Source organism: Saimiri boliviensis, chromosome 13, assembly GCF_048565385.1.
Source record: "Saimiri boliviensis isolate mSaiBol1 chromosome 13, mSaiBol1.pri, whole genome shotgun sequence".
Lineage (NCBI taxonomy): Eukaryota > Metazoa > Chordata > Mammalia > Primates > Cebidae > Saimiri > Saimiri boliviensis.
In genome coordinates, this window is record NC_133461.1 from 106,058,070 (window position 1) to 106,083,860 (window position 25,791).

Consider the following 25,791-nt stretch of genomic DNA (forward strand, 5'->3'; position numbering starts at 1 on the left):
TGCATATCTGTATGCAGAATATATACATTTCGGTGAGGACAAATCACTTCATAATAAAAGAGGTACAATGTAATCAACCTGCCACCAGGCGGCTGGCTGCTTCCCACCCTCAGAAAAGAGTGCTATATCAAGAGGTCAGCATTATTAGATTCTGGTGTTGATAGGTTGGGTAGTCAGCAGTGGCAGTAGCCAGACTGGTCTTGCCGAGAGGAAGACTGTGTTGCTGAGTCTGCGCATAGCCTCCATCCCTACAACATGGCTACGTTGTGTTTGCTTCCATTAACTAGGACCTGGGGTGACTGAAGAAAGAGGCTGACTGATGGTTTGGCTCTGTGATCCACAGGATGTGTCAGCGTGTCCACCTGATTACTGAAAACCTCCTCTGTATTAGATTCCCTTTGGTGACTATTCACACAGCACTATAAAATCTTCACACTCTACGCCCAGTCTGAAAGGTATGTTTAAATACTTCTCTCGTCTTCCTTGACATTAACCTTCCAATCTTGTTCTTTACAATTTCCCAGCCAGCCAGCCAAATCATGAGTGACTGTCCATGAATTGATGTAGATAAGTGCTTCTGATAATCTCCTGTTGGGAAAAGCAGCAGAGGAGAAAGGACTTACAGAGTGCCTACATAAACTGGTTATATGTATAAAAGAAATCAGGAACAATAAACTCTGGAAGGCTGCAGGAGGCCTCTGGGGAGGAAGGCCTGTCCATGCCTCCCATGCTGGTGCAGGGCGCCCTAGGTTCTGTTACCATAAACATTGTGCTCAAGGACGTAAAACCTTTCTTTCTTTTAATTTTTTTTTATTGCATTTTAGGTTTTGGGGTACCTGTGAAGAACATGCAAGATGGTTGCATAGGTACACACATGGCAGTGTGATTCGCTGCCTTCCTCCTCCTCACCTATATCTGTCATTTCTCCCCATGCTCTCTCTCCCCACCTCCCCACCCCCCATCCCTCCCCCATTTTCCCCCAACAGACCCCAGTGTATGGTGCTCCCCTCCCCGTGTCCATGTGTTCTCATTGTTCAACACCTGCCTGTAAGTGAGAACATGCGGCGTTTGATTTTCTGCTCTTGTGTCAGTTTGCTGAGAACGATAGTTTCCAGGTTCATCCATGCCCCTACAAAGGACACGAACTTACTGTTTTTGATGGCTGCGTAATATTCCATGGTGTATATGTACCACATTTTCCCTGTCCAGTCTATCATCGATGGGCATTTGGGTTGGTTCCAGGTCTTTGCTATTGTAAACAGTGCTGCAATGAACACCCATGTGCATGTGAAGGACGGAAAACCTTTCATAGTACTATGACGTAGCCAGACTTGTAGGCTCCTTGTAAGGCCCGTGTTCCACCAGCTGTACATAGATAGTAAGCTAAAGATAACCAAATGTTCTTGTTTTGTGAAACTCCCAAACTGCCACTGTTATCAATCCTTAGACTGACACACCAGTTCTGGCTCACTGATTCACTCCATTACCCTCTCCCCACCATCACTCTACCCAGACCCTGTTGATCAAAGTGATTGTAACCAGTGAATAGTGTGGATCAGAATTCGGTGCCTTCACTGTTTTCTCCAGAATAATAGTGATGGCCCCCTGGTCCCACTTTCTCTCTTAACCTGTCTCTTTCTCATTCCTTTGTCCCACCGAACTCAGGCTACCACGGGTGATGTAAGGCTGGTTCCCTACAGTCTCCAATGCCAGCAAAGTGAGCAAATATATCCTTAAAGTTCTTTGGAATATTTCTGCTTATAAGGGATTCTCTAGCTCTTTTGTCGGCTGTTAGATATAGCATCTGAACTGATAATGCCATGGGACCCCTGATGCCACCATGACTGCTTTTAGAGTAGGGACATATAGTATCCAGGTACTAGGATGCTATATATTCCCTGTGCAAGGCAACTGGAAGTGGGGACCTGGTGCATTTTTTTCCCATAAAATAACTAAGGACGGAAGTTGGCTTGGTGATGTAATTTACTTGCATGTTCCCAGGGACTTAATTTCTTTAGTCATTTTGGGCATAAGTCCCTGTTCAGGCAATGCTGTTAGACGTTATACGGAAACAATCCTCCCCATATTTTAAAGCACTGTGGGATCTTGAAGCATGGAATTTGCATATGTTGTCCATTCTTCCTTAACCATACATCTGGGTATCTTAAACAAGCAAACAAACAAAAACAGACGTTTTGATATGCCCTGTTTAGGAACTTGTGGTCACAAATGTATTCTCATTCTCTAATTGCATACATAGAAAAAAATCTCTTCGTTAAGTAATTTAAGCCTGTAATCGATTTCCTATGAATGATTTCATTTTCCTTCCTTTTCCTTTTTCCTTTACTGAATTTTATTTGTAATTCATTACTTTCTATTACATTTTGCAACAGAGATTTGATTCAATATCTGGTTATTTTGCTCATTTCAGATTTAAACAATTTCTCCCATTGTCAATCTCCTTTTGTGGTCATTATTTCTACAAAGTGTATTTTTCCCAAGTGAAATTTTATGTATTAACATTTGTCAGGAAGCTCTTTAGTCTAAGTAACACATTTGTTACTAAGTAACAAATTTTACTGCATTTTTAAACTTATCAAGATCCTTTTTAAAAGTTTTTATTTTAAGATCTTTGTTTGTTTGTTTGTTTTCTTTCTTGAGATGGAGTCTCGCCGTGTCCTCCAGCCTGGAGTGCAGTGGCACGATCTCAGTTCACTGCAACCTCTGCCTCCTGGGTTCAAGCCTCCTGAATTCTTGTGCCTCAGCCTCCCAAGTAGCTGGGATTGCAGGCATGTGTCACCATGCCTGGCTAATTTTTATATTATTATCATGGTATTATTTTTAGTAGAGATAGGGTTTCACCATGTTGGCTAGGCTGGTCTTGAACTTCTGACCTCAAGTGATCCACCAGCCTTGGCCTCCCAAAATGCTGGAATTACAGGCATAAGCCACCATGCCCAGCCAAGATCATTTTAGACAGACATTGTTGCAAAAATAATAGCGTGTTCCTTTGTACCCTTCACCCAACGCCCCTTATATTAACCTCTTACGTAACTGTAGTACAACTCTACTGGAGAAGTAATCTGCAAGGAAGTGAAAAGAGCACCGTACTGTGAACTAAACTAGAAAGTTTATTCCTATTTCACTGGTTTTTCCATTGATGCTATTTTTCTGTACCAAGATCTAATCCAGGATTTCACTTGATAGGAGTCATTGTCTCCTTAATCTGTGACAGTTGTCAGTCTTCTTGTCTTTTGCGACCTTGAGACTTCTGAAGGGTCCTGGCCAGTTATTTTGTAGAAATGTTCCTCCACTTGGGTTGTCTAATGTTTTCCCACAGTGAGTTTGTGCATTGTTGGGCAGGGAAATTCCACGGTGCTGTGCTCTTCCCAGCGCCTTCTATGACAACATGTTTCTGGAGAGGTAAACCTGAGTCTCGTGGCTAAGGTGGTGATGCCAGTTTTCTTCACTGCAAAATGACTCTTTTACCCTTTGTTTTTGATAAACATCTATTCTGGGAGAGAGACTTTGAGACTATGCATATATCCTGCTGCTGCTTAAGCTTTCACCAGCTAATTTTGCCACATCTGGGGACCCTGCCGCAATGATTGCAGTCGTGTTTCAGTCGTGATTTGCCAGGTCTCTCCTTCCTTCCACATGTATTAATTGGAATTCTGCAAGAAAGAGTTGTCAGCCAGGCTGTAGTGAGCTGAGATCATGTCACCGCCCTCCAGCCTGGGTGACAGAGTGAGATCTTGCCTCAAAGGAAAAAAAATAGTTGTCCCTTCACTCCATTTAGTCACTCATGCAGTTAATTATTTATATGAATACAGGCTAGAGACTATTTATGCTTATTTATTTTCATTATTTGGGTTTGCGATTTTAGAGTCAAACTCTCAACCCCGAAAATGGAGAGAAATTCTGCATATGATCACTGCCTAAGCTAGGACTACAGAAACTTACTTCACAGATAGAAGTCAAAGGATCTGAGGAGGACGCGGCCTCACTGGGAGGGCTAGAGAAGCAGCAGGAAGGGGCAGATTCCCAAGTGCTCCTAGAGCCGGGAAGCCCACCGGCAGTGTCCCTGGGTGGGATGGCCTCAGAGGGTCCCTGCTGGCGGGGACAGGATTTAAATCTCGACATAGTGTCTGCCCCTTGACTGAGGAGGGTGAGGACTGATGCCATCCATGCCAGCGTCTTTGCATGGGGAAGAGAGGAAGTAGATGTTAGGTAACCGGAAACCACCCACCTTTCAGTCCCTAGGAAATCACCTCTTCCCCTTGTCCTGTCCCCAAGAACAACGGTTGAAGCTATGGTCTGTGCCCCCTCCCTCATGCAGACCAGAGGCAGTATCAGTGGATTGCTGTACTCCACAATGTTCCCACCTGTAATCCTGATATAGGGCAGGTGAGTCCCAAGGTGGAGCGTCACCCAGGAGGGTTCTTTCTTGGCTTTGCCCAGTGAAGAAATCAAGGGCAAGTCAGAGGTAGAAGAAAACAGCTTTATTGAAGAGGCAGGGTTACAGCTCCATGACTGCTCCATGACTGCAGAGCAGGGCTACCCCACAGGCAGAGAGGAGCAGCTCAGGGCAGTTTTGCAGTCATATTTATACCCACATTTAATTGCATGCAGATTAAGGGGCAGTTTATGCAGAAATTTCTAGGAAAGGGTAGTAATTATTGAGTTACTGCCATGGAAAGGGGCAGTAACGCCTTGATATGGCCATGGCAACGGTAGACTGACATGGCAACTGGTGGGCCTATCTGATGGAAAGCTACTTTGGCCCTGCTTGAGGTAGTACTCAACCTGGTCTGGTGTCTGAGCCCCACCTCCTACCTCAATCCCGCTCAACACAAGCTTGATGTCCTCTTCCACCCACCACCGGGTTTATGGAAAACGAAAAATAGCTCATGATATGATACGGAGGGCACAAAGGGCAGCGCGGCAGGGACAGGTTGCCTGAGTCAGCATTCTGGTCCCCCCCCCCCCCCCCCGTGGCCTTGATCCCACCTCGTCATGTCTCTCGGTGAGGAGTCACCTTTTCCTCTTGAAGTGGGTATCCCGGTCTCGGTAATCTCAAGTCTCTTTGAGATGCCAAAAGTTTGAAACCCCCACCCCCGTGGGCAGTTCGGTAGACCACAGAACTGTAGTCATTTTAGATTGTATTAGTAACACTTCTTCAGGAGGGGAGACTGCGCTGAGCAGAATGCACTCTGATCATGAGCGAGTGGACCTATTTCAAGCGCGCCAAAGGCAGAGCCATCATCAGGGATCAAGTCAAAGGAGAAGCCCAAAGAACCGGGCCTGGCTAGCCAGCTAAACAAAATCACACAGATGTCACAAAATCACAGATTCTTAATGTCCAAAGACACCTTAGAGTTGTTTCTCACAAACCTAAGGCGCCTGCAAGTCACTTGGGGATCTTGTTAAAATGCAGATTCCCCGGTTCAGTAGGTGTGGGTGGGCTGCTTTGTCCAGGGACCACACCTTGAATCTAACCTTCACAGCACACTGGAATCGCTTTAAGAGCTTAAAAAAAAAAAAAAAAATCTGAGGTGCCACCAGCCCGGAGAGTCTATCATTTGGTCCGGGGGCAGCCTGGCAGCCTGGGCGTTTGGAGGTTAAAAAACTCCCAGGCGACTGTAGTATGCAGCAGAGTTTGAGAACCAGCGCCCTGGACCTGCGCTTCTCAAGCTACTGCGCGCAGCAGCGTCCCGCGGGAGCCACCCGGGCCCAGCCCCCGGAGAAGCCGACTCAGCAGGTCGGGAGGGATTGGGGTAGGACTGCCAATTTGCATTTCCAACTGGCGCCCAGGTGTCGCTAACTTTGCTGGTCCGCGGTCTTGGAGGTCACCTGATTTTTCAGCGATGCCTTTCAGCTGGGAGGCCAAGAAGAGCTTTGCTCAAGGTCTCCCCACACCGGACCTCCAGACCCTCAGGCCTGGGCCAGCTCCCCAGCAAACCTTTCCATTTGTCTCCCCTGCGCCCTGCGTTCCTTCCCCATGTCACCTGCTAGGAAGCCGCTAAACACAGCAAGAGAGCGCGCTCTGCCGCTCCGGAGTGCGGATTTCAGTCGCATGCGGCTCTGGCCGGGTCGCCCCCTCCCGGGCCGTCCCTTAGTTCTCCCGGCGCTGGGCGTGCACGGCCCGCCCCCCGTGCCGCCCCTCGTCGGCCGGGGATTGGTGCGCCGGACGGGGCGGCGAGGGATAAAGGCGCGGGGACCCGCCACGCTGGGTCTGCGGGTTGTTGTCCGCCCGTCGCGCGGGACGGTGTCTCCGGCTCCGGCTTCGCAGCCTTAGCAGGGTGCGCAGGAAGGTCAGTGCTGAGGTCTCCCGACGTTTCCCCCGGCGGAGGCGGGAGCCGAGCCCCTTCTCGGAGTGGGGAATGGCCGCGTAGCGGATGACCAGGGGCTGGCCGAAGTCGCGGCGCCGCACGCTCTGCGCTCCCGGGCGCGCGCCGGGGACTCCCGGCGGTGGTTGTAGGGTCGGGAGGGAGCCTGGTGGGGGGAGGGCCCAGGCACTGCCAGGGTTGGGAGGGCGCGACACCCGCTCCCCTCCACTTTTGAAAGGGCTCCCCACGCCGGGAAGAGGGGCGGGCATCGCTGGCCCGGCGAAACAGGTTTCTCCAGACTTTGGGAAGCCATCGCCCGCGGAGAGTGGGACTGCACACCCTGTTCACCCTGCCCTGCTGAGGCCTCGCGTCCTCGTCCTGCGTGCCCCACCCGCTTCTCGTGCCCAGCAGCTGCGCGCGGGAGGAGGGGACGCCTGCTCTGCAGAGTCAGACCTCACTCTGAGACCCTCCCTTGCTCACGCTTAGAGCTTTGGGATTTTCTCTACCCTTTCTGGCTTTCGGATCATCCCCAAGTAAAACCCAGACTACCGGCTCCAAGATTTAATTAAAATAAATAAATAAATAAATAAATAAATAAATAGGCGAATACAGATGGAGCCTTTACATGGACCGCGCAGTTTGCCCAGTGCTTTTCATAGACTCACTGATTTTATTAAATGCCCTCTACAATCTATTGGGGTGGCATGGTGATTGAACCCATTCTGAGGACGCGGAAACATTTGGCAAAGCGATGAAGCCAGGCGCACACTGCGAGGCGGGCCCCCGGCCCAGAACCTCTGGCTGGTCCGTGCTCTCCCCATGGGGAGGGATGCAGGCTGCCAGGAAAGGTGCCCCCTGCGTGGCCCTGGGAGTGTTTCTTTTTCTTTGCCTTGTCTTAGGCATCTGATCGCATCTCTTCTGTTGAGGGGTAGAGACTCGGTTCACCTACCCTCTCTTGGTAGGTAGTAACTGCGTGGCCTTGGGCCGGTCAGTTGATCCTGAAAAATGGGGAGAAGGTCCCAGCTTCAAGATTGCTGTGAAGGTTAAATGAGAGTTGAGGAGAGCAGATGCTTCGTCAAGGCTCCGTGTTAGGAGGCTCCTGATTTTTCCTTAGTTCATTGCTATTAAGAGGATGCATAGATGTTGATGTAATGAGCCAGAGATTTAAAGCCCAGGCTGCCTTGCAAATGCTTCTGGTAAACGTTGTTGCTGCTGAAAGCCGAATATGATTGGGGTGGGGGAACCCAGTGAGAATGGAGGTGGCCATGGACATAGGTATTAGGTTAGAAGTGAGTAGGGGGCATTGACGCCAGGAAGTTGTCAACTGGGTAGTTACCACTGAGTTCAGAGCAGGGAAGGGGGGATGTGGGGGGCTGGGCGTGAAGGCACCATCAGCAGAAAGGCTCCTGCAGACCCGAGGCTGGAAGAAAGTAGCAGGCAGTGGGAGAGCAGTAGGTGTAAGCAGGTTTGCAAGTGGAGGGAGAGAGAGGACAGGGGCTTGGCGGTTTTGGGTTTGCCAGGTCTCTCAGGGCAACACTGATCTATGTTAGGGGAGTTTTCTGGTTCTTCAGATACACATATATGCAGGTCATTTCTGGGTGCTGAACACTGAAACTTTTTTCTGTGATATTTTTAGTTGTGATTCCTATCACACAACATTAGACTTACTATCCTAAACCTTTTTAAGCATGCAAATCAGTAGCATTATGTATATTCACGTTATTGTGCAATCTCCAGCTCTTGTTCCTCTTGCAAAACTGAAACCCTCTGCTCATTAAACACTAATTTCCCTGCCTCCACCCCAGCCGTTGACAACCAGCCACCTTTCTGCTAATCTTTCTGTGATTTTTTGAGTACATTAAATAATGCACATCAATGGGATCATACAGTGTTTGTCCTTTGGTGACTGGCTTATTTCACTTAGCCTGATGACTTTGAGGTTAGTCCATGTTGTAGCAAGTGTCACAATTTCCTTCATTTTTAAGGCTGGATAATCTCCATTGTTTGTACAAACCTGTTTTCTTTTCTTTTTTTTTTTTTTTGAGATGGAGTTTCACTCTTGTTACCCAGGCTGGAGTGCAATGGCGCGATCTCGGCTCACCGCAACCTCCGCCTCCCGGGTTCAGGCAATTCTCCTGCCTCAGCCTCCCGAGTAGCTGGGATGACAGGCACGCGCCACCATGCCCAGCTAATTTTTTGTATTTTTAGTAGAGACGGGGTTTCACCATGTTGACCAGGATGGTCTCGATCTCTTGACCTCGTGATCCGCCTGCCCCGGCCTCCCAAAGTGCTGGGATTACAGGCTTGAGCCACCGCGCCCGGCCAAACCTGTTTTTTTGATCCATTCATCTGTTGGAGGCTGGATTTCTTAGTTTCACGCTTAATTGCTAAAGACATTACTTAATACGTCTTTTACTGTGTCCATACCTAAGAGTGATTACAACCAGAAATCTTGGAAGATCTCAGGACAGCAAGAATATTGAGGAAAACCGATGCTACATATCTAGTTGCCTTCAGTATCATGGGTGGAAGTTTCCTTAATATCAAAAAAAATTATCTATCTTTAGAGCAATCACAGTTGGATTAACTCCCACCCCCAACACCCCAAGAAACGGAAGTAACTTTTCTGAGAACAGGATCGTTTTACTTTTTGAGATGTAATCCGGTCACGGTTTCTCCTTTCCCTCTGACTCTTAGACACAGCATTGAGTGAGTGCGAACGTGCATCACAACTTGCTGGGAGAGACAACTGTATTGTGTCCTGACACCTAAACCCAACAGGTCCACAACCAAACTTGCTTGTCTTCTCACCTGACCTAGTAATCCAGAAAGCTTGTTCTTGCAGCAGCCCAAATTAGAGACCTTCATATCCTTGACACCTTCACCACCCACCCACGTGCAGGTAGACACTCAAGCCAGCTGAGCTGTGAGTCTATCTGCATGGCCCCTCACTTCCACATGCCACTGCTGTGTGACTGCTGCTGTTAATGCAGATAAGTGGATATACAGGGACATGGAAGAAGTTGTGACCCTCTGTGACCACCCCAGAGGGGCCTCGGGTTCGAAAAGTGCCTCATTATTTGTGGTGGAGAGTCTGTTAACCTGGTTCTCTTTATCCCTTGCAATTAAAGTAAACAAAGTGCTTGGGAGAGAAAGTTTATGGGCTGTCATTTGATCTGTAAGAGGGGAGGGACTGAAAATCTTCTTTGATGGCTTTCTTTTTATAAATTTAATATCCAACTTGGCAAGAAAGTTTTGCCTTAGAATAACTGTTCTCAAAGTGTAATCTGGGGAACTGTGGAGGGTCCCTACAACCCTTTGTGGGGTCTATAAGGTCAAAACTATTGTTGAAAAGAATTCTAAGGTGTTTCTTACCTTTTTCATTCTTTCTCTCACAAGTATGCAGTGAGTTTCCCAGAGATTACATGACTTGCAAAGAGCTTTGCTGTGTTGGCTAATGGAATTTGTGCCTGTGTATTCTTCTGTTTCTCAAGTTTTCTAAGGTGTTAGGGTTAGGACGAAAATACCTGCATTTTCAGAGATGAACTCAATTTGCAGTTAGTGTTTCTACTGTGCACTTACTGACTGACTTTACTTATACCTGCTATATCTGTGACCTCATTTTCTTTTAGTAAGTTATTAATTTGAAATCCCAGAGTTTTCTGTCGTACATGGAAAAACAAACAGTATACTCTGTAGTCTTGATTGGAAAACCTTTCTAAAATTTCAAATGGCATAAAATTATTTTTGAATTTAATAATTTATCCTAAAAAGATATTTTTTAATTTAAGGATAGATTATTGGCTTAAAAGGGGGATATTAGAGAACTTGATTTTTCAGCTCACGGCTGCACCACCTATGCCGAAAATGCTGAAAAAAAAAAATGAAATGAATATGTCAGAGTTCCCTGACTCATGGAAGGGAGGGATTTACTCCAGAGAAATGGGCAAAGCTAAGACAAGGTAAAAGCTTTCCTGAGCTTTAGAGCTGCCAGTAATTAGTCTTATGTATCTTATGCCACAGAACCATTTTCAATAGTATTTTGGTGCCAGTAGCATTATTTTGAGACCAACTATTTAGAATCCTTTAAAGAAAAATGAATTGAATGGCATAGTGTGGATATAATGAGCTTTTTAAAAGCCAGAAATTTTTGTTATAGCTTTTCAAAAAAGCTATAACAAAAAGTTGAAGCATAAAGCAGGATAAATGATCAGGTTGCATTGATTGCAGAAACACACAGTAAAGACTTGTTTAGATGAAAATGCATTGACCGACCTCATAGTACTTCAACTTTCTGTCAAATGAAAGATCTAGGTGAAACATGAAGACCCAGTTGGTATATTGACCATAGAAGTGTATTTCTGCCTTACAAATGGAAGAAAGCCTAGAGTTGCCATTTTGCTTGTATTCTTCTGGTATCAGCACCAAGCCAATCAAAACCTTTTTAGATAATCTTTTTATTGTAATATGTAATACAATGTACAATCCTTTATCTTTATGATAGAAAGTATCTTTTTAGTGAATGTTTGGGAGCAAACATGAGTAGTGCCAAGATATTCAAAGTGTTGAACAACTTTTTGAATTTTGTGGTTCATTCTGGAACAAGTGCATTGAATTTGCATTGATGGTGCCAGAACAATGCTGGGTAAAACTCCTGATGCCCTTGTGCAAATCGAGGCAGTGGTACCAAGCTGTTGTCATCTTCACTGCCATATGCTTTCAATAAAAAATAAGACAAAATTGCCAGCTTTACTTAAGAATGTCCCTGATGAAACAGTAAAAATGATTGTCCTGATTAAATCTTGACTTTTGAGGGTGTATCTCTCTGATATGCTGTAGAATGCAGGAATGTGCTCATAAAGCGCTTCCGTTACATATTTCAAAGTATAATGTTTGTTTTCAGGTAAAGCAGTGTGTGATTGAATTGTGAGCTGAACTGGCCACTTTTCTTTATAGAAAAACCATTTTTGCTTGACAGAATGACTGACAAACAATGGGTATGGATAATTGTCAGACATATTCTAAAACATGAACAAAGTGAGCCTGTTGCTTCAAGGAAACAACTAACAGTGTTTGTTGCCAATTAATTTGTATTTACCACCATGAGTTTGACAGCTTCCCCATACGAAGGAATTTTCTGATGAGATCAGTGGTGATATTAACTAGTAGGACTTTTTAATATTATGTAGTGAAGCGTGTTAATGTTTGAACAATGTGCATTACTTAACCAATATTTTCCAAAAGACTAATGCATGAAGGTACAGAGTCAAGCAGGGCTAAAAGATGCATTTGAAGCGTGCTTGCCCCGTGACCTGTCGGGAACCAGGCTGCCCCACGGGAGGTGAGCAGCAGTGATTGAGTGAACAAAGCTTCATCTGTATTTACAGCCGCTCCTCACTGCTTGCCTGAGCTCTGCCTCCTGTCAGATAAGCTGTGGCATTAGAGTCTCACAGAAGTGTGAACCCTATTGTGAGCTGCACGTGGGAGGGATCTAGGTTGCATGCTCCTTATGAGAATCTAATGCCTGATGATCGGCTACTAGATGGGACCATCTAGTTACAGGAAAACATGCTCAGGGCTTCCACTGATTCTGGATTATGTTGCGTTGTGTAATTACTATATGTTACAATGCAATAATAATAGAAATAAAGTGCACAATAAATGTAACATGCTTGAATCATTCCAAAACCATCCTGCTTCCTCCCAGGCCGTGGAAAATTGTCTTCCACAAAACTGGTCCCTGGTGCCAAAAAGGTTGGAGACCACTGACTTAAAGCATTAAAGTAAGTTGTATTGTAGCAAAGTACAAAAAGTTTATTGATAAGTTTTTAGATTCCTCATTGCGACTAACCTGTAAGAACACTGATGCATTGCATTTTCGAGTGGTATCAAAGATGAATAGCCCGAATTATTTGAAAAATGAATAAAATACCATTTCTTTTTCACTGCTTTGCTGTGTTTTGATTTTTTTTTTTTTTAATTACAGCAAAAATTGCAGAAGCAGATGTGAAAATCCAGGTTTTTTTTTTTTTTTTTTTTTTTTTTTTTTTTTTTTTTTTTTGTCAAAGAGAAGTACAGCGTTTACAATAATGGCACTCCTTCCACTAAATATTTTTTGTTTTGGAAAATTTGGGTTTTTTTGTTTGTTTGAGATGGAATCTTGCTATGTCTCCCAGGCTGGAGTCAAGTGTGGTGGCACCATCTTCTCTTACTGCAACCTCCGCCTCCCAAGTTCAAACAGTTCTGCCTCAGCCTCCCGAAAATATAGTTACTTTAATAATGATGTTCGTTAACATGTTTATTGTTTTAAAGTCACTTAATAAAGATGTTAAACATTTATTTGTTTTGATTGCTAAATATTAATAGCTATAACCCACATAAACAGTAGCTCTTTGGAGTTCTCAATTTTTAAGAGTATAAAGAAGTTTTAAGACCAAAAAATGAGAGAACTGCTGTCTTAAGAGTATTAAGTTCAACTTGGCAGGGGTGAGAAGGAAAGCTACATGCTGTAGATGGTTGGAGGTTTGTTACATTTTATTTTTGTTTTTAATACCTCTGTATTGTTAAAGCAATCCTGTAGCAGGCAGTATTGCTGCGAGGTGGTTAAGAACTAGGTTTTCTAGGGCGGTATTACTTGGGATAGTACAGTTAAGCACTCACGAGCTTGTGGCATATAAACAGCAAAAAATGTTACCTGCTAATAACAGTGGAATAAGAAGAACCGACTCCATTATGAACTGTCTATGCTGTTGAACTGAAACTTCTCATTCAATTAACAATTTGTTGGGTTCCTCCTTCATGTTTTCCCGTTGTGGAGATAACACATGAATATAGTTGTATCTGTTTCATATCTTCAGGATTTGTTTTCCCCTGCAGCTCTAGTCTTTTCAGTCTTTAAAACAAAAATATGAAACAAATCCCCCCTGCTTTTTTTTTAGAGTTCATCTGTACTTCATTTTTGGGGTACATGTGCAGATTATGCAGAATTGTTACATAGGTATACACATGACATAGTGGTTTGCTGCATCCACCACCCTCCGCCCCCCAGTCACCTACATTAAATATTTCTCCTAATGTTATCCCTCCTCAATTTCCCCACCTCCCGCTATTCCTCCCCTAGCCTCCCAACCCAACAGGCCCCAGTGTCTGATGGTCCCCTCCCTGCATCCATGTGTTCTCATTGTTCAACACCCACTTATGAGTGAGAACATGTGGTGTTTGGTTTTCTGTTCTTGTGTCAGTTTGCTGAGAATGGTGGTTTCCAGCTTCATGTCCCTGCAAAGGACATGAATGCATCCTTTTTTATGGCTGCATAGTATTCCATGGTGTATATGTGCCACGTTTTCTTTATCCAGTCTATCATTGATGGTCATTTGGGCTGTCCAAGTCTTTGCTATTGTAAACAGTGCTGCAGTGAACACGTGTGTGCATGTGTCTTTATAATAGAATGATTTATCCCTTTGGGTATATACCCAGTAATGGGATTGCTGGGTCAAATGGTATTTCTATTTCTAGATTCTTGGGGAATCACCACACTGTCTTCCACAATGGTTGAACTAATTTACATTCCCACCAACAGTGTAAAAGTGTTCCTATTTCTCCACATCCTCTCCAGCATCTGTTGTCTCCAGATTTTTTAATGACCACCATTCTAACTGGTGTGAGATGGTGTCTCAGTATGGTTTTGATTTGCGTTTCTCTAATGATCAGTGATGATGAGCGTTTTTCTTATGTTTGTTGGCTGCATAAATGTCTTGTTTTGAAAAGTGTTCATATCCTCTGCCCACTTTTTGATAGGGTTGTTTTTTTCTTGTAAATTTGAACAAGCCCTTTTTAACTGTGGCCAATCATTATTTTGCTTTTGGGAATTGTCTTTTAGTTTCAAATGTTCTGGGAAATACGGTCTCTGGGCTTCCTCAGTATATCCCTTTGCACTTGCTGAAATAAGTGACTGCAAGAATCTAAGTTCTTTTTTTTTTTTTTTTTTTTTTTTTTTTTTTTGAGACGGAGTTTCGCTCTTGTTACCCAGGCTGGAGTGCAATGGCGCGATCTCGGCTCACCGCAACCTCCGCCTCCTGGGTTCAAGGCAATTCTCCTGCCTCAGCCTCCTGAGTAGCTGGGATTACAGGCATGTGCCACCATGCCCAGCTAATTTTTTGTATTTTTAGTAGAGACGGGGTTTCACCATGTTGACCAGGATGGTCTTGATCTCTCGACGTTGTGATCCACCCGCCTCAGCCTCCCAAAGTGCTGGGATTACAGGCTTGAGCCATGGTGCCCGGCTAGAATCTAAGTTCTTAATTGGTTTCAGGTGCCAGCAGTGGCTACACTTAGTGTCCCTTTAAGGGCTGCTTGAGGAAAAGCTCAGGCCTTTCCCGTAATGTGACCTATCCTGGACACCTCCCTCATCACTTGAGGCCTGTGCAGTGAAAGCAGAGATGTACCCACGGTGAGAGGGTTCACCTCTGCTCACTTATTTGAGAACATTAGCTGGGCCAAAGGCCTCAGGTGTTTTATAGATGCTGGACACCTGTTGCGTCCAGTCACTGACCCCTCAGAAGCCAGCAGGCAGGTTCCACCGACCTGGTTTTGGAGTACTAAAGAGCAAAACCCTCATGACCAAGAAAAGGTGTATGTTTTGAAAGGACCTTATTTTCCTTTTGTTTCCTGTAATTTGGGTTTTGGTATGATTAGGGATTACAAGAAAGCTTCTGCTACCTCTCGCATTTAACTTGAAATCACTTTCTTACATCTGCTTGAGGCACTGAGTACTTTCCTGTAAGTTCGGAATTTACAGGCATCGTCTGTGTGTGTGGTTTTGTTTGTTTGTAACCTCTTCTCCATTTATAACGCAAAATAGAAGATGCTTGAGGGGATGGGACACCTGAGTTGGCTTTGAAGCTCATCTGCCTTTTCTGTTGTAAAAGATCTTCCAGGGGGTGAGAGGGGAGAGGCTGCAGGTCGGTGTGCAGTACGTGATAGGCCTGCCTGTAGGGAGGCTGGTTGGTTTGCTGTTAGACCCAGCAAAGCAAGCTGGACAGCTCTGGTTTATTCTCATGATGTGCCTGCCTGGGTGTTGGGGACAGGTTGAGGAACATGGCAGTCTCAAGCTGTATGTGACTGGACCATCTTGATCTCCAAGGCCAAGACTGATTTCATGAGCAGCTGGAGCTACAGCTGATGAGGAGGTGGAGCTAGACTAAATTAAGTTATGTGTTCTTTTGAAAAGTATCTGTTCATATCCTTTGGCCACTTTTTGACGTGTATACCTATGTAAAAAACTTGCACTTTCTGCACATGTGCCCCAGAACTTAAAGTATAATAGTAATAAAATAAAAAATAAAAAAAAATATGTGATCTTTGAAAGAATAAGAAAATAGGTTTTTTACATGACCCTTTCTCCAGAGATGATGGTAAAACAAAAACTCTTCACAGCTTCCTAAATACTGCTGCAAGCCTTTTTATCTCAAACCTCTGCTTTTCTAGGTTGGTTCATTGTAAAGATAACATGTGAGTGTTAACACGAGATTTATAGGGCACTTTGTGTTTAATCCGGGACCTATTTGTATCCTCTGACGTTGTGGACAAGTTGATAACAGTTGTAGTCCAGACTTAAAGCCTTCGCTAGGATCCACTGACTTTGTCTTTGGGATGTGCAGGTTCTCTGTGCAGTGACCATCTCTGTTGCGTTAGATCCCAGCTGGTGTCAGCGCTGTGCGGTGTCAATTCTGAATCTCAGTTCAGCCTTTGTTTGGCCAGACTTTGTGTGAGCAAGCCTTTATCCCTTTATCACAGGGCCTGGCTCACGGGAGGCCCTTGACTGGCATCCCATCGGCGAACTCAGCAGTCTCTTTCGTTCCATTCCTGAATCTAAAACCACAGCTTTGCCCATTCGCTGGCAATCTTAGTGTTCATTTCAGTTGAAGAGTTTGTTTTGAAGAGCTGGGGGGATAAAAGGTCACATCATTAACCGTGCTCATTTTCCTCCCACAAGGTATTTGAAAAGAAAATGCCACTCATTAGGATGCTGAGGCGAGTGGGGCAGAGCCCAGCGTGTGTCTGCTGGACGTCCTTCCTGCCAGTCCGATTTCTGGGCGTCTCCCCTCGGCAAATTCCAGCAGATGCCAACTTCTACTCTGCCTCTTTCTCTGACACAAACCATCCACGAGTCTTAATTACAGGTTGGATTTTCTTTCCTTTTTTTTTTTTTTTTTTTCTTCCATGGCTTGATTCTTAATTTCTTTCCTATGCTATGTGGCTGTGCCTTTGTTTTTGGAATGTGTAATATGCTATATAAATTACACTGCTTGTCCCTGTAACCAGTAATGCAGCAAAAACAGGCTTGGCCAGATGACAGAATCTGGATTTATCGTCTGCACTATTAAAAGGATTTCAGAATTAGGTATTTTATAATACAAAGTTTTAAATTAGGGCAGCTGATCTTATTGATCAGACACTGCCTTTTTCACTATTGGCCTTTTTTTTTTTTTTTTTTAGAATTTTGCAAATCCAAATCTTTATTTCATCTCTGTTGCCAGCACTTGGTTTACCGTGTCATATTTTTTTGTTTGTTTGTTTTCCGAAGGAATCTAGGAACCCTAGAGAGCTGCTCTGGAACTTGGTTCCCTTCTATATTAGGATCAGTCTGTGGAGCGAAGGCTAGTTACAGGAAGGTGCTGGGTCTAGAACATTGATTCTGGTGTTAGGCACGCCTTTCCCTGGCCAGATTCCTCAACCTAAACTCAGAGTCGTGAATCCCAAACTGTTATTGCACATTTGCATGTTGGAAATAGAGAAGTTAAGTTTAGCGTCTGGCCAAGGGACTTGTTCTCATGGCACTCACCGTTGTCATCGAGCTCATCACGGCCCTCGAGCTCATCATCGCCATTGAGCTCATCGCTGCCAGTGCCTTGCTCCCTGAACATCCTCACCTCAATATGTTCAGCACCTGATTCCATGTCCTTCTTATTCCACACTTTACTCTGTCACTTCCAGCCAACCCAAGCCTACCTCCAGTTTGATGGACATGTTTTATTTTTTTCTCTTTCTTGCCAGGCTTTCTTTCCTTGGTTTTACAGCATTAACCTTCGTGTGTGTGTGTGTGTGTGTGTGTGTGTGTGTGTGTGTGTGTGCACGCATGCCTCTGCTTCTTTTACTGCCTTCTCTGCTTCTGATGCTGAAATAAGTTTCAAGCTTCGATTTCCCTCCATACCTTTCTTCTGATTTACCCATCATGTTGCCCAAGTGTTTGTTTTATTCCCTCTCACCTCCACTAATAATGCATCTTTCAGGGGTGTCCTGGTTTTATTCCCAAGTTAATAAATGCTTACAGGAAATCCCACTTTTACATCTCCCTGCCTCATCTTTTTCTCCCAAGTGAAATGGACTGTTGTCCTTTTCCAAATGTGCTCCTAGCCCACTTCCCTCCTGTTTCTGTCGATGGCATGTTGAAGCCTTCACTCTAGAAGCTGTACTTACTCATTGCAATTTCTCAGGCCACCTTGAAGCTGTCTACTCTTGTTTTCCAAATGGCTTCTTGGTTTCTCCCTCCCTCTTTGCCCTTTCATATCCCATTCTAGTTCTAACGGAAAATGGGATTCTGGCTCATCTCACCAGAGGTGGCTATTAATCTGTTTATATTGGTTTTGAATGATTGTGTCACCCATAGCAGACAAGCTTCAGAGTTTATCAAAATAATGAAGGCCAGGGGTGAGTTCCTGCCCCAAGAAATTCCAGACTTGTGTCTGGCTCTCATGAGATTTTCTTCTTCTTGTGCCCTTGCTTCTCCTCTTTCTCTGAACCACCCCATGCTGGCGAGAGTCTCTGAAACCAATATGACCTGTATTGATCTCTGTCCTAGCCTGGGGAGGTCATTGCATTTCCAAGTGCTGCACCACGTTCCTGGGAAGATTCAAAATAAGCAGGAGTTATATCAGCTCAACCTAGGATTTGTCTAGTTAGCTAAGACTGAAAACTAGTTATTACATTCTAGGAATAATAATTGAATGGTTAGATGTGCATTAAAGCTTCACTTTTTTTCTTCTTCTTCATCTAGGGGGTCTTGGCCAGCTGGGAGTGGGGCTTGCTAATCTTTTGAGGTAAGAGCCCTAAAATCTTGAAATTTAAAATCTGAGTTCTTAAGTATGTGGAGCTCATCTGTGTTGCCTTTTAAACTTCTTTTCTCTCTCTTCTTGCTTCTTAGCATTAAGATATATCTAAATAACTGCTTAAAATATGTATATACTTTTTTGAGATGGAGCTTTGCTCTGTCACCCAGGCTGGAGTGCCGTGGTGCAATCTCAGCTCACTGTAACCTCCACCTCCTGGGTTCAAGTGGTTCTCACGCCTTAGCCTCCCAAATAGCTGGGACTACAGGCACATGCCACCACGTCTGGAGAATTTTTTGTAGTTTGGATAGAGACGGGTTCTCACTGTGTTGCCCAGGCTGGCTGGACGTCAGGCAATCTGCCCACCTCACCTTCCCAAAGTCCTGGGATTGCAGACATGAGCCACTGCGCCCAGCCTTAAACACATTTTATTTTGCCTCTGAATATCACAGACTTGTTGCAAGCCCTTGACTCAACATCTCCAGACTGGTCCTTTGCTCGCCTCTCTCTCTCTGTTTCCTAACTTAGGCAAAGTGAGACACACAGCTCCCAAAGAATCACTTTGACTTTTAGTTGTTTGGGAACCAAGGGAAGTACAGGCACAAACTGGAGGGGCACTGTGTGGGATTTGGAGAGAATGGGATAAGAGAATAAGAAGAGGGGAGAGAAGAATGAGAAGGAAGACGTAAAAACCTCTAGAGCGTAAGGGGAAGAAATTGGAGACAAACACAGGATTAAGGGTCAGGCGAGAGGAGACAGAGAAGACAGAGCCATGGGCAGGGAAATAGAAGCCCAAGTGCGAGAGAGACAAGAGCTGAAGGTGGGGAGCTGAGGATGAAGAGCAAGTAGAGACTTGGAGGCTGGCGGAAAATTACAGTTCTTATTTTAAAAGACTCTTCACAGGACTCATTGCATCTTAATATTGCCAACTTGTGTGTATTGATTTTCCCTTTAGGCAACGATTCGGGAAGGACAGTGTGATTTTGTCTGACATAAAGAAACCCCCCGATCATGTCTTTCACAGTGGTAAGAGATCAGTAGGCCTTGCTTCTATGTTTATCTTTAATGTTCACAGCACAAAGAGGTGGCTCATGCAGTTGGTGGGTGCCGACAGCTCATAGCCCAGTTTATGACTCAAAGAGAAGTTATTGAGGCACTGGTATTTCACTTAGAAATACATATTTTTTAATGCTGCTGCTTGTTCAAGTGGTAAAAGAACAGAAGAGTTCTTTTGACCTTAAAGTTTTCGGAATGATATCTTTCGATGTTACTTGAAACAAAAACTTTGTTTCCTGTCTGTTTGTGTTTAAAGTTAACTTGCTGACTCAGAGAGAATACAAACAAAAACTAAGTTTCGTATTGAAGAAAAGGAACTTTAGAAATTTGGAGCAATTTGCAGAAGTAAGGGGGATAGGACAAAAAATTTGGAGAAATTAATCCTGATGTTACAGTGTAGAATTGCTGTTAAACTATGACACCCATACATACACGCAAACTCAAGCTCTTTTAGTCAGGTTTTTTGACTGCCTCAGAAATGTTTTTGTGACCAGGCATGGTGGCTCACACCTGTAATCCCAGCAATTTGGGAGGCTGAGGTTGGGAGGATCACTTGGGCTCAGGAGTTCAAAACTAGCCTGGGCAATATAGCGAGATCCTGTCCACAAGAAATAAAAAATGAGCTGGGCATGGTGGCAGGTGCCTGTAGTCGTACCTACTTGGGAGGACCGCGTGAGCCCAGGAGATGGAGGCTCTAGTGAGTGATTGTATCACTGCACTCCAACCTGAGCGACAGAGCAAGGCTCTGTCCCCGCTGCCCCTAAAATGAGGTTTTGTAATGCCCCCTAGTTTTTCCTGGTTCAGCGTCAGCCTTTTGCTGCTCACCGTGGGGGAAAGTGACAGTTTGCTGCAAGTGGGGAAAATTGGCACAGAACAAGATCAGCTTTACCTCTGTGTAATTAAGTGTGATGAACTCATGATTTTGGCTCTACTATTTGACAGTGGCGGTGTTTAATAAGTGCATTTCTCTGTTGCTTTTCAAATGGGCACCTTGGAGGAGGGAGTGAAGCCACTCTGTGCATACAGGGCTGGGAGGAACAGCACCCGCTCTGGAGCCCGATGCCTAGCTGCAACCCTAATGCCTCCTCTTGTTCTCTGATCCTGGCAAGTTGCTTAACCTCTCTGTGCCTGTTTCCTCATCAGTAAAATGTGTTTACCTCCAAGGCTGTGTGGGAGAGAAATGTACATAAAGTCCTTAGAACAGGGCCTGACCCAGGCAGGTCCTATAGGATCATTTGCTGTCATTACCTTGGGGCGTGGTTATGACTTGTGATTTTTGTAGAAGAAAAATGCTGCCTAGTGCCCAGCTGGCTTAGTTACCGTATGGCTACCAGTGAAATTCACAAGTCAACAGGGGAAAGGGGAAAGGTCCATTTAGTTCTTCAAACCACCACCCTTTTCACATTTGTGGTTTCAATGTATGTTCTTTGCAGGTCCATTCATTTATTCTGATATCTTGGATTACAAGAATCTTCGGGAGATCGTGGTGAACAACCGCATCACCTGGCTGTTTCATTACAGCGCCTTGCTCAGCGCCATTGGAGAAGCAAATGTCTCTCTGGCGAGAGCAGTGAATATAACTGGTAAGCATCTGGCTCTGGCTGGATGTGATTTGTTTGCCAGTTTTTCTAGTTCTTTAAGAAGAGATGTTTTCAGATTCTGATCGTGTCTGTTAATTTCAGGCCTGCATAACATCCTGGACGTCGCTGCGGAACACAGTCTGCGATTGTTTGTACCTAGCACGATTGGAGCTTTTGGACACACCTCTCCCCGGAACCCAACCCCTGATCTCTGTGTTCAGAGACCCAGGACCATCTACGGGGTGTCCAAGGTCCACGCGGAGCTCATGGGAGAAGTAAGCATCACTCAGCAAGATTGCTGAACGTGCCCTGGGCTGCACGATTTATCGTTTACTTTTTCATTCTTTTTGCCTCCAACACCTGCTGATTCATCTTTGGAGGAATTTGACATCTCCCTGGATCCCAGCCCCAGAGTCGCTTACTTAACTCACTGGGTTTGCCATATGGCAGGTGTCTCCAGCTCCTGCAACCTCCTCAGCCCTGGCAGGGCCACCTTTCCACAGCTGTATGGGAACGCTGAGCATTTCCTGGGTGCACTGAGCACAGCCCCCATCTCTTCAGTTGCTGCTTGTTTTACTTGCACCCCACCATCCTTTCTGGCTTCCAGTATTGGTAGCCATTGCTAGTAACTCTAAAAGTGACAGAAAACTTCAAACATCTTACCGGGTTTTTGTTTTTTGAGACAGAATCTTGCTCTGTCACCCAGGCTGGAGTGCAGAGGCCTGATCTCAGCTTATAGCAACCTCCACCTCCTGGCTTCAAGGGATTCTTGTGCCTTAGCCTCCCAAGTAGCTGGAATTATAGGCACACACTACCATGCCCAGCTAAATTTTGTGTTTTTAGTAGAGGTAGTGTTTTGCCATGTTGGCCAGGCTGGTCTCAAACTTCTGACCTCAAGTGATTCACCCACTTCAGCATCCCACAGTGCTGGGATTATAGGAGTGAACTACTGTAAAATACTCTTTATCTTTTTAACTCCCGTAGATTTAGCTGCTGCCTCTCCTCCAGGCCTGCCATAGCCATCACCCTCTCATCCGCTGTTCTCTCTTCTGCTCTTCCCCGGCCCGCGTGTGGGAATGCACTCATGCAGAATCGTTTAGGATGATGATCAGTGACGCCTTTCCAAAGAGAGGCTGGAAATCCCTACTGTAGGCTCATGTGTTATTCACAGCATTGATGTATCACCAAAAAGTTGATGTTTTCTTGAAGATAAAAACTTAGGAGTCTTTATTTTCTGTAGGAGTTTTTAAATATAACTGCATGGAATGACATTTCAGAGAAAGGCAGGTTTTCATTTTTTTGTTTTCATCTATCTGATTTTAAATATCTGTGTTTGAATACATTTTCTCTTTCTTATAGTATTATCATTACCGATATGGGTTAGATTTCCGGTGCCTGAGATATCCTGGAATCATTTCAGCTGACTCCCAGCCTGGAGGAGGAACCACTGGTTAAGTGTTGTTTTCTATTTCTTACGTCTCTTAGATGTTGGATAGGCTTTCGGGCCAGGTGCGGGGCCTATGCTTGTAACCCCAGCACTTTGGGAGGCGGAGGCAGGAGTTCGAGACAAGTGAGACCTTGTCTCTATTAAAAAATAAACAAAAATTAGCCAGGCATGATGGCCCGCACCTGTAGTCCGAGCTACTTGGAGGCTGAGGCAGGAGGGTCTCTTGAACACAGAAGGCCAACAAGGCCAAGATCGTGCCACTGCACTCCAGTGTGGGTGACAGAGTGAGACCCTGTCTCAAAAAACAAACAAACAAAAATAGACTGACTTATTGCTAAGAGGAGTTTGTCTTTGTGATCAATGAAATTGCTATCTTTTTTTTTTTTTTTTTGAAACAGTCTTGCTCTATCATAATGGTGTGATCTCGGCTCACTGCAACCCCTGCCTCCTGGGTTCAGGTGATTCCCCTGCCTTAACCTCCCGAGTAGCTGGGACCAGAGGTACATGCCACCACACCTGGCTAGTTTTTTTGTATTTTTGTAAAGATGGGGTTTCACCATGTTGGCCAGGATGGTCTCAGTCTCCTGACATTGTGATCCGCCCACCTCAGCCTCCCAAAGTGCTGCGATTACAGGTGTGAGTCCCACCATGCCCAGCCACGAATTTGCTATCTTTTTAGAGGTATGCTGACCAGAGTTTCTGTATTGGCTTCTGATGTGCATTTGAAAAGCAGTGTGAACCTGACTGGCTTACACTCACTAAGGGTAGCACATGCCAGCATTGTCAGTCCAGCCCAGGATTGGCCACCCACAGTGCTGGAATAAAACATAATATTCAAGAACAAATCTATTACCGATGATGTAGGAAGACACCCCGCTCTGTTCGCCTCCCCCCCCCAAACCCCGTAAGCAGCAGCCTCTTGTTTCTTGACACACAGAGAGAGCCCTGTTAAAATCCACTCTAGGCTTTGTGTATGTGAAAGGAACGTAAGTATGATTGTTATTTTGGACTCAGACACTCATTCTGTTCATAAGTCCCACGTCAGGTATCCTTCCTACATCTGCCGTCCTGAGAGAGAATATTGGGAGCCCCAGGCATCCTTAAGACACCTTCAAGGGGTCTTGGGGGTCAAAACTCTTATCAGTATGGAGACATTACTGGCCTTTTTTCACTCTCCTTTCACAAATGCGTTGTGGAGTTTTCCAGACGTGGCGTGGCGTGTGAGATAGGAACGGACTGGATATGGACATAGGTTGGGGCTCCAGCGGACCCCTATCAAGCCAGACCCTAAAGAGATTTTTAGAATGTATGACAGACCGTCCTCCATAAATTTTGTTCAGAAAATATACTTTTTCCTCTAAAACGTTATACATATTAATGTATGATAGTTTGTTGTCATTTTAAAAGGTAATATTCTAAACAATTCTCAGTTACCTTGGTACAGTAAGTATTGATATAACCCACAGTAGATCTCTTTTGGAGTTATCAATTTTTTTTTTTAGTTTTGGAGATGTAGTCTTGCTCTGTTGTTTGGACGTGAGTGCAGTGGTGTGATCTTGGCTCACTGCAATCTCCATGCCCTGGGTTCTAGTGATTCTCATGCCTCAGCCTCCCAAGTATTTGGGATTACAGGCACATGCCATCACACCTGGCTAATTTTTGTATTTTTAGTAGAGATGGGGTTTTACCATGTTGGACAGGCTCGTCTTGAACTCCTGATGTCAGGTGATCTGCCTGCCTCAGTCTCCCATAGTGCTGGAACTACAGGCGTGAGTCATTGTGCTTGGCTGGAGTTGTCAATTTTTAAGAATCTGGTGTGGAAGAGGCTCTGAGACTAGAACATTTGAGAACTGCTGCCTTGATCGAGAGGCTCGTTCATTGTTTTGTTCTAACCCACACATGGGGTTCCCTTTCAGACTATGCAGTCCAGATTTTTCATGATGCCACAAAGCATGGCAAATTCGAGTGCAACCTGGAAGCTCACACGAGGCTGCCGATGATGTATATTGATGACTGTCTCAGGGCCACCCTGGAGGTCATGGAGGCCCCCGCTGAGTCCCTCTCCATGAGGACCTACAACATCAGTGCCATGAGCTTCACGCCCGAGGAGCTTGCCCAGGAAGTCCTCAAGCATGTGCCGGAGTTCCAGATCACATACAACGTGGACGCCATCCGGCAGGCCATAGGTTGGTGCCTGGCCTTTACTGTGAGTTCCTGGAAGACATAAAGCTTGCAAGGATAAGGAGAGCCTAGATCCTTCCCCAGGGTCCAGGCACGTTTTGGAGAAGAAACCGAGCTCAAGAAATTGTTGAGCCCAAGCCAGCAGATGTTTTGATTTTGGGGGAAAGATATCTAAAGTGGGTGAAATACTTTCCTTCCAAATAAACGGCTTGTTAGCCTTTAATCATTTTTTTTTTTTACAGTTTAACATAAAGCAAGGAAAAATAGAAGCAATAGAGGTAGTATGAAGACAGCCCAGGTTTTCAAATACTATCACGCTGCCAATTTGTGGGTGGAAACACCTCTTTAAGTATAAAACCTCATGGAGTTGTGTTAGATTTTAATAAAAAAAAAAATTCACGAAAGATGGGTTAACGGTCTTCTGCCCTAAGAGGGTGACTGTGCATCATAACAGTTCTGCTTTACTCAAAGGAATTTCCCGTTTCGTACCTTGGATGATAGACCTTTGTGTAAAATGGTCAAGACCCTTTTGCAAATCCACAACCCGAATAACTGAAGCTACTCTTCCATCTCTTTCCCTAGCGGATAGTTGGCCGATGAAATTAGATGACAGCAACGCTCGGAAGGACTGGGGGTGGAAACACTATTTTGACCTTCCAGAGTTGGTGACTACCATGTTGACCTTCCACGGATCTGAAACCAGAGTTTCCCAAGCCAACTGAAGGAGTTTGAAAGAGAAGATCCTGCGTGCCCTGGTCCACTGTCCAAGGAGAACCGTCACCACTCCACGGTTCTAGATTCCAAAGAGCTTACATTATTTGGAACTGACTAATTGGACTAAATTTTGGCAGTTCATATTGAACCGCTAGACAAAGAATGGAGTAAATTTCAAGCATTTTCAGAACGTTGTAGGTACGGTGGTGGGGACTTCGCAGTTTTCGATGTTTGCCTGAACTTGTCTAAACACATTCCACAGGATAAGGCTTAAGTCATCATTAGTTTCCATTTCCTTAATTAAGATGAAGTGACCATTTCTGGGAAGGTGGAAGTATGTGACATTTGTATTTAATTAAATTCAATTTAAATATTGC

General features: G+C 44.8%; 1 protein-coding gene across 2 annotated transcripts; it reads left to right on the top strand.

Moving 5' to 3' along the window:
• The first annotated feature begins 369 nt into the window (after positions 1–369).
• Positions 370–25,791, top strand: LOC101046105 (L-threonine 3-dehydrogenase, mitochondrial). Of its 2 annotated transcripts, none has more exons than XM_010332066.3 (9): positions 370–455; positions 16,324–16,510; positions 18,385–18,427; positions 19,392–19,462; positions 20,926–21,075; positions 21,175–21,347; positions 22,432–22,522; positions 24,436–24,705; positions 25,283–25,791. In XM_010332066.3, exons 2-9 carry the CDS (start codon positions 16,339–16,341, stop codon positions 25,420–25,422), a joined length of 1,110 nt encoding a protein of 369 aa, XP_010330368.1. In that variant the 5' UTR covers positions 370–455; positions 16,324–16,338; the 3' UTR covers positions 25,423–25,791. The 2 variants fall into 2 exon arrangements, with proteins under 2 accessions (XP_010330368.1, XP_003944226.1); XM_003944177.3 differs by lacking the exon at positions 370–455 and adding an exon at positions 6,254–6,314.

Bases quoted from the DNA above. Each gene is read 5' to 3' on its own strand.
- LOC101046105 (XM_010332066.3), top strand. From the start codon at position 16,339: ATGCCACTCATTAGGATGCTGAGGCGAGTGGGGCAGAGCCCAGCGTGT. The intron at 19,463-20,925 runs GTAAGAGATCAG...TGTTCTTTGCAG, and splicing joins CGATCATGTCTTTCACAGTG to GTCCATTCATTTATTCTGAT. The intron at 22,523-24,435 runs GTTAAGTGTTGT...GTTCCCTTTCAG, and splicing joins GCCTGGAGGAGGAACCACTG to ACTATGCAGTCCAGATTTTT.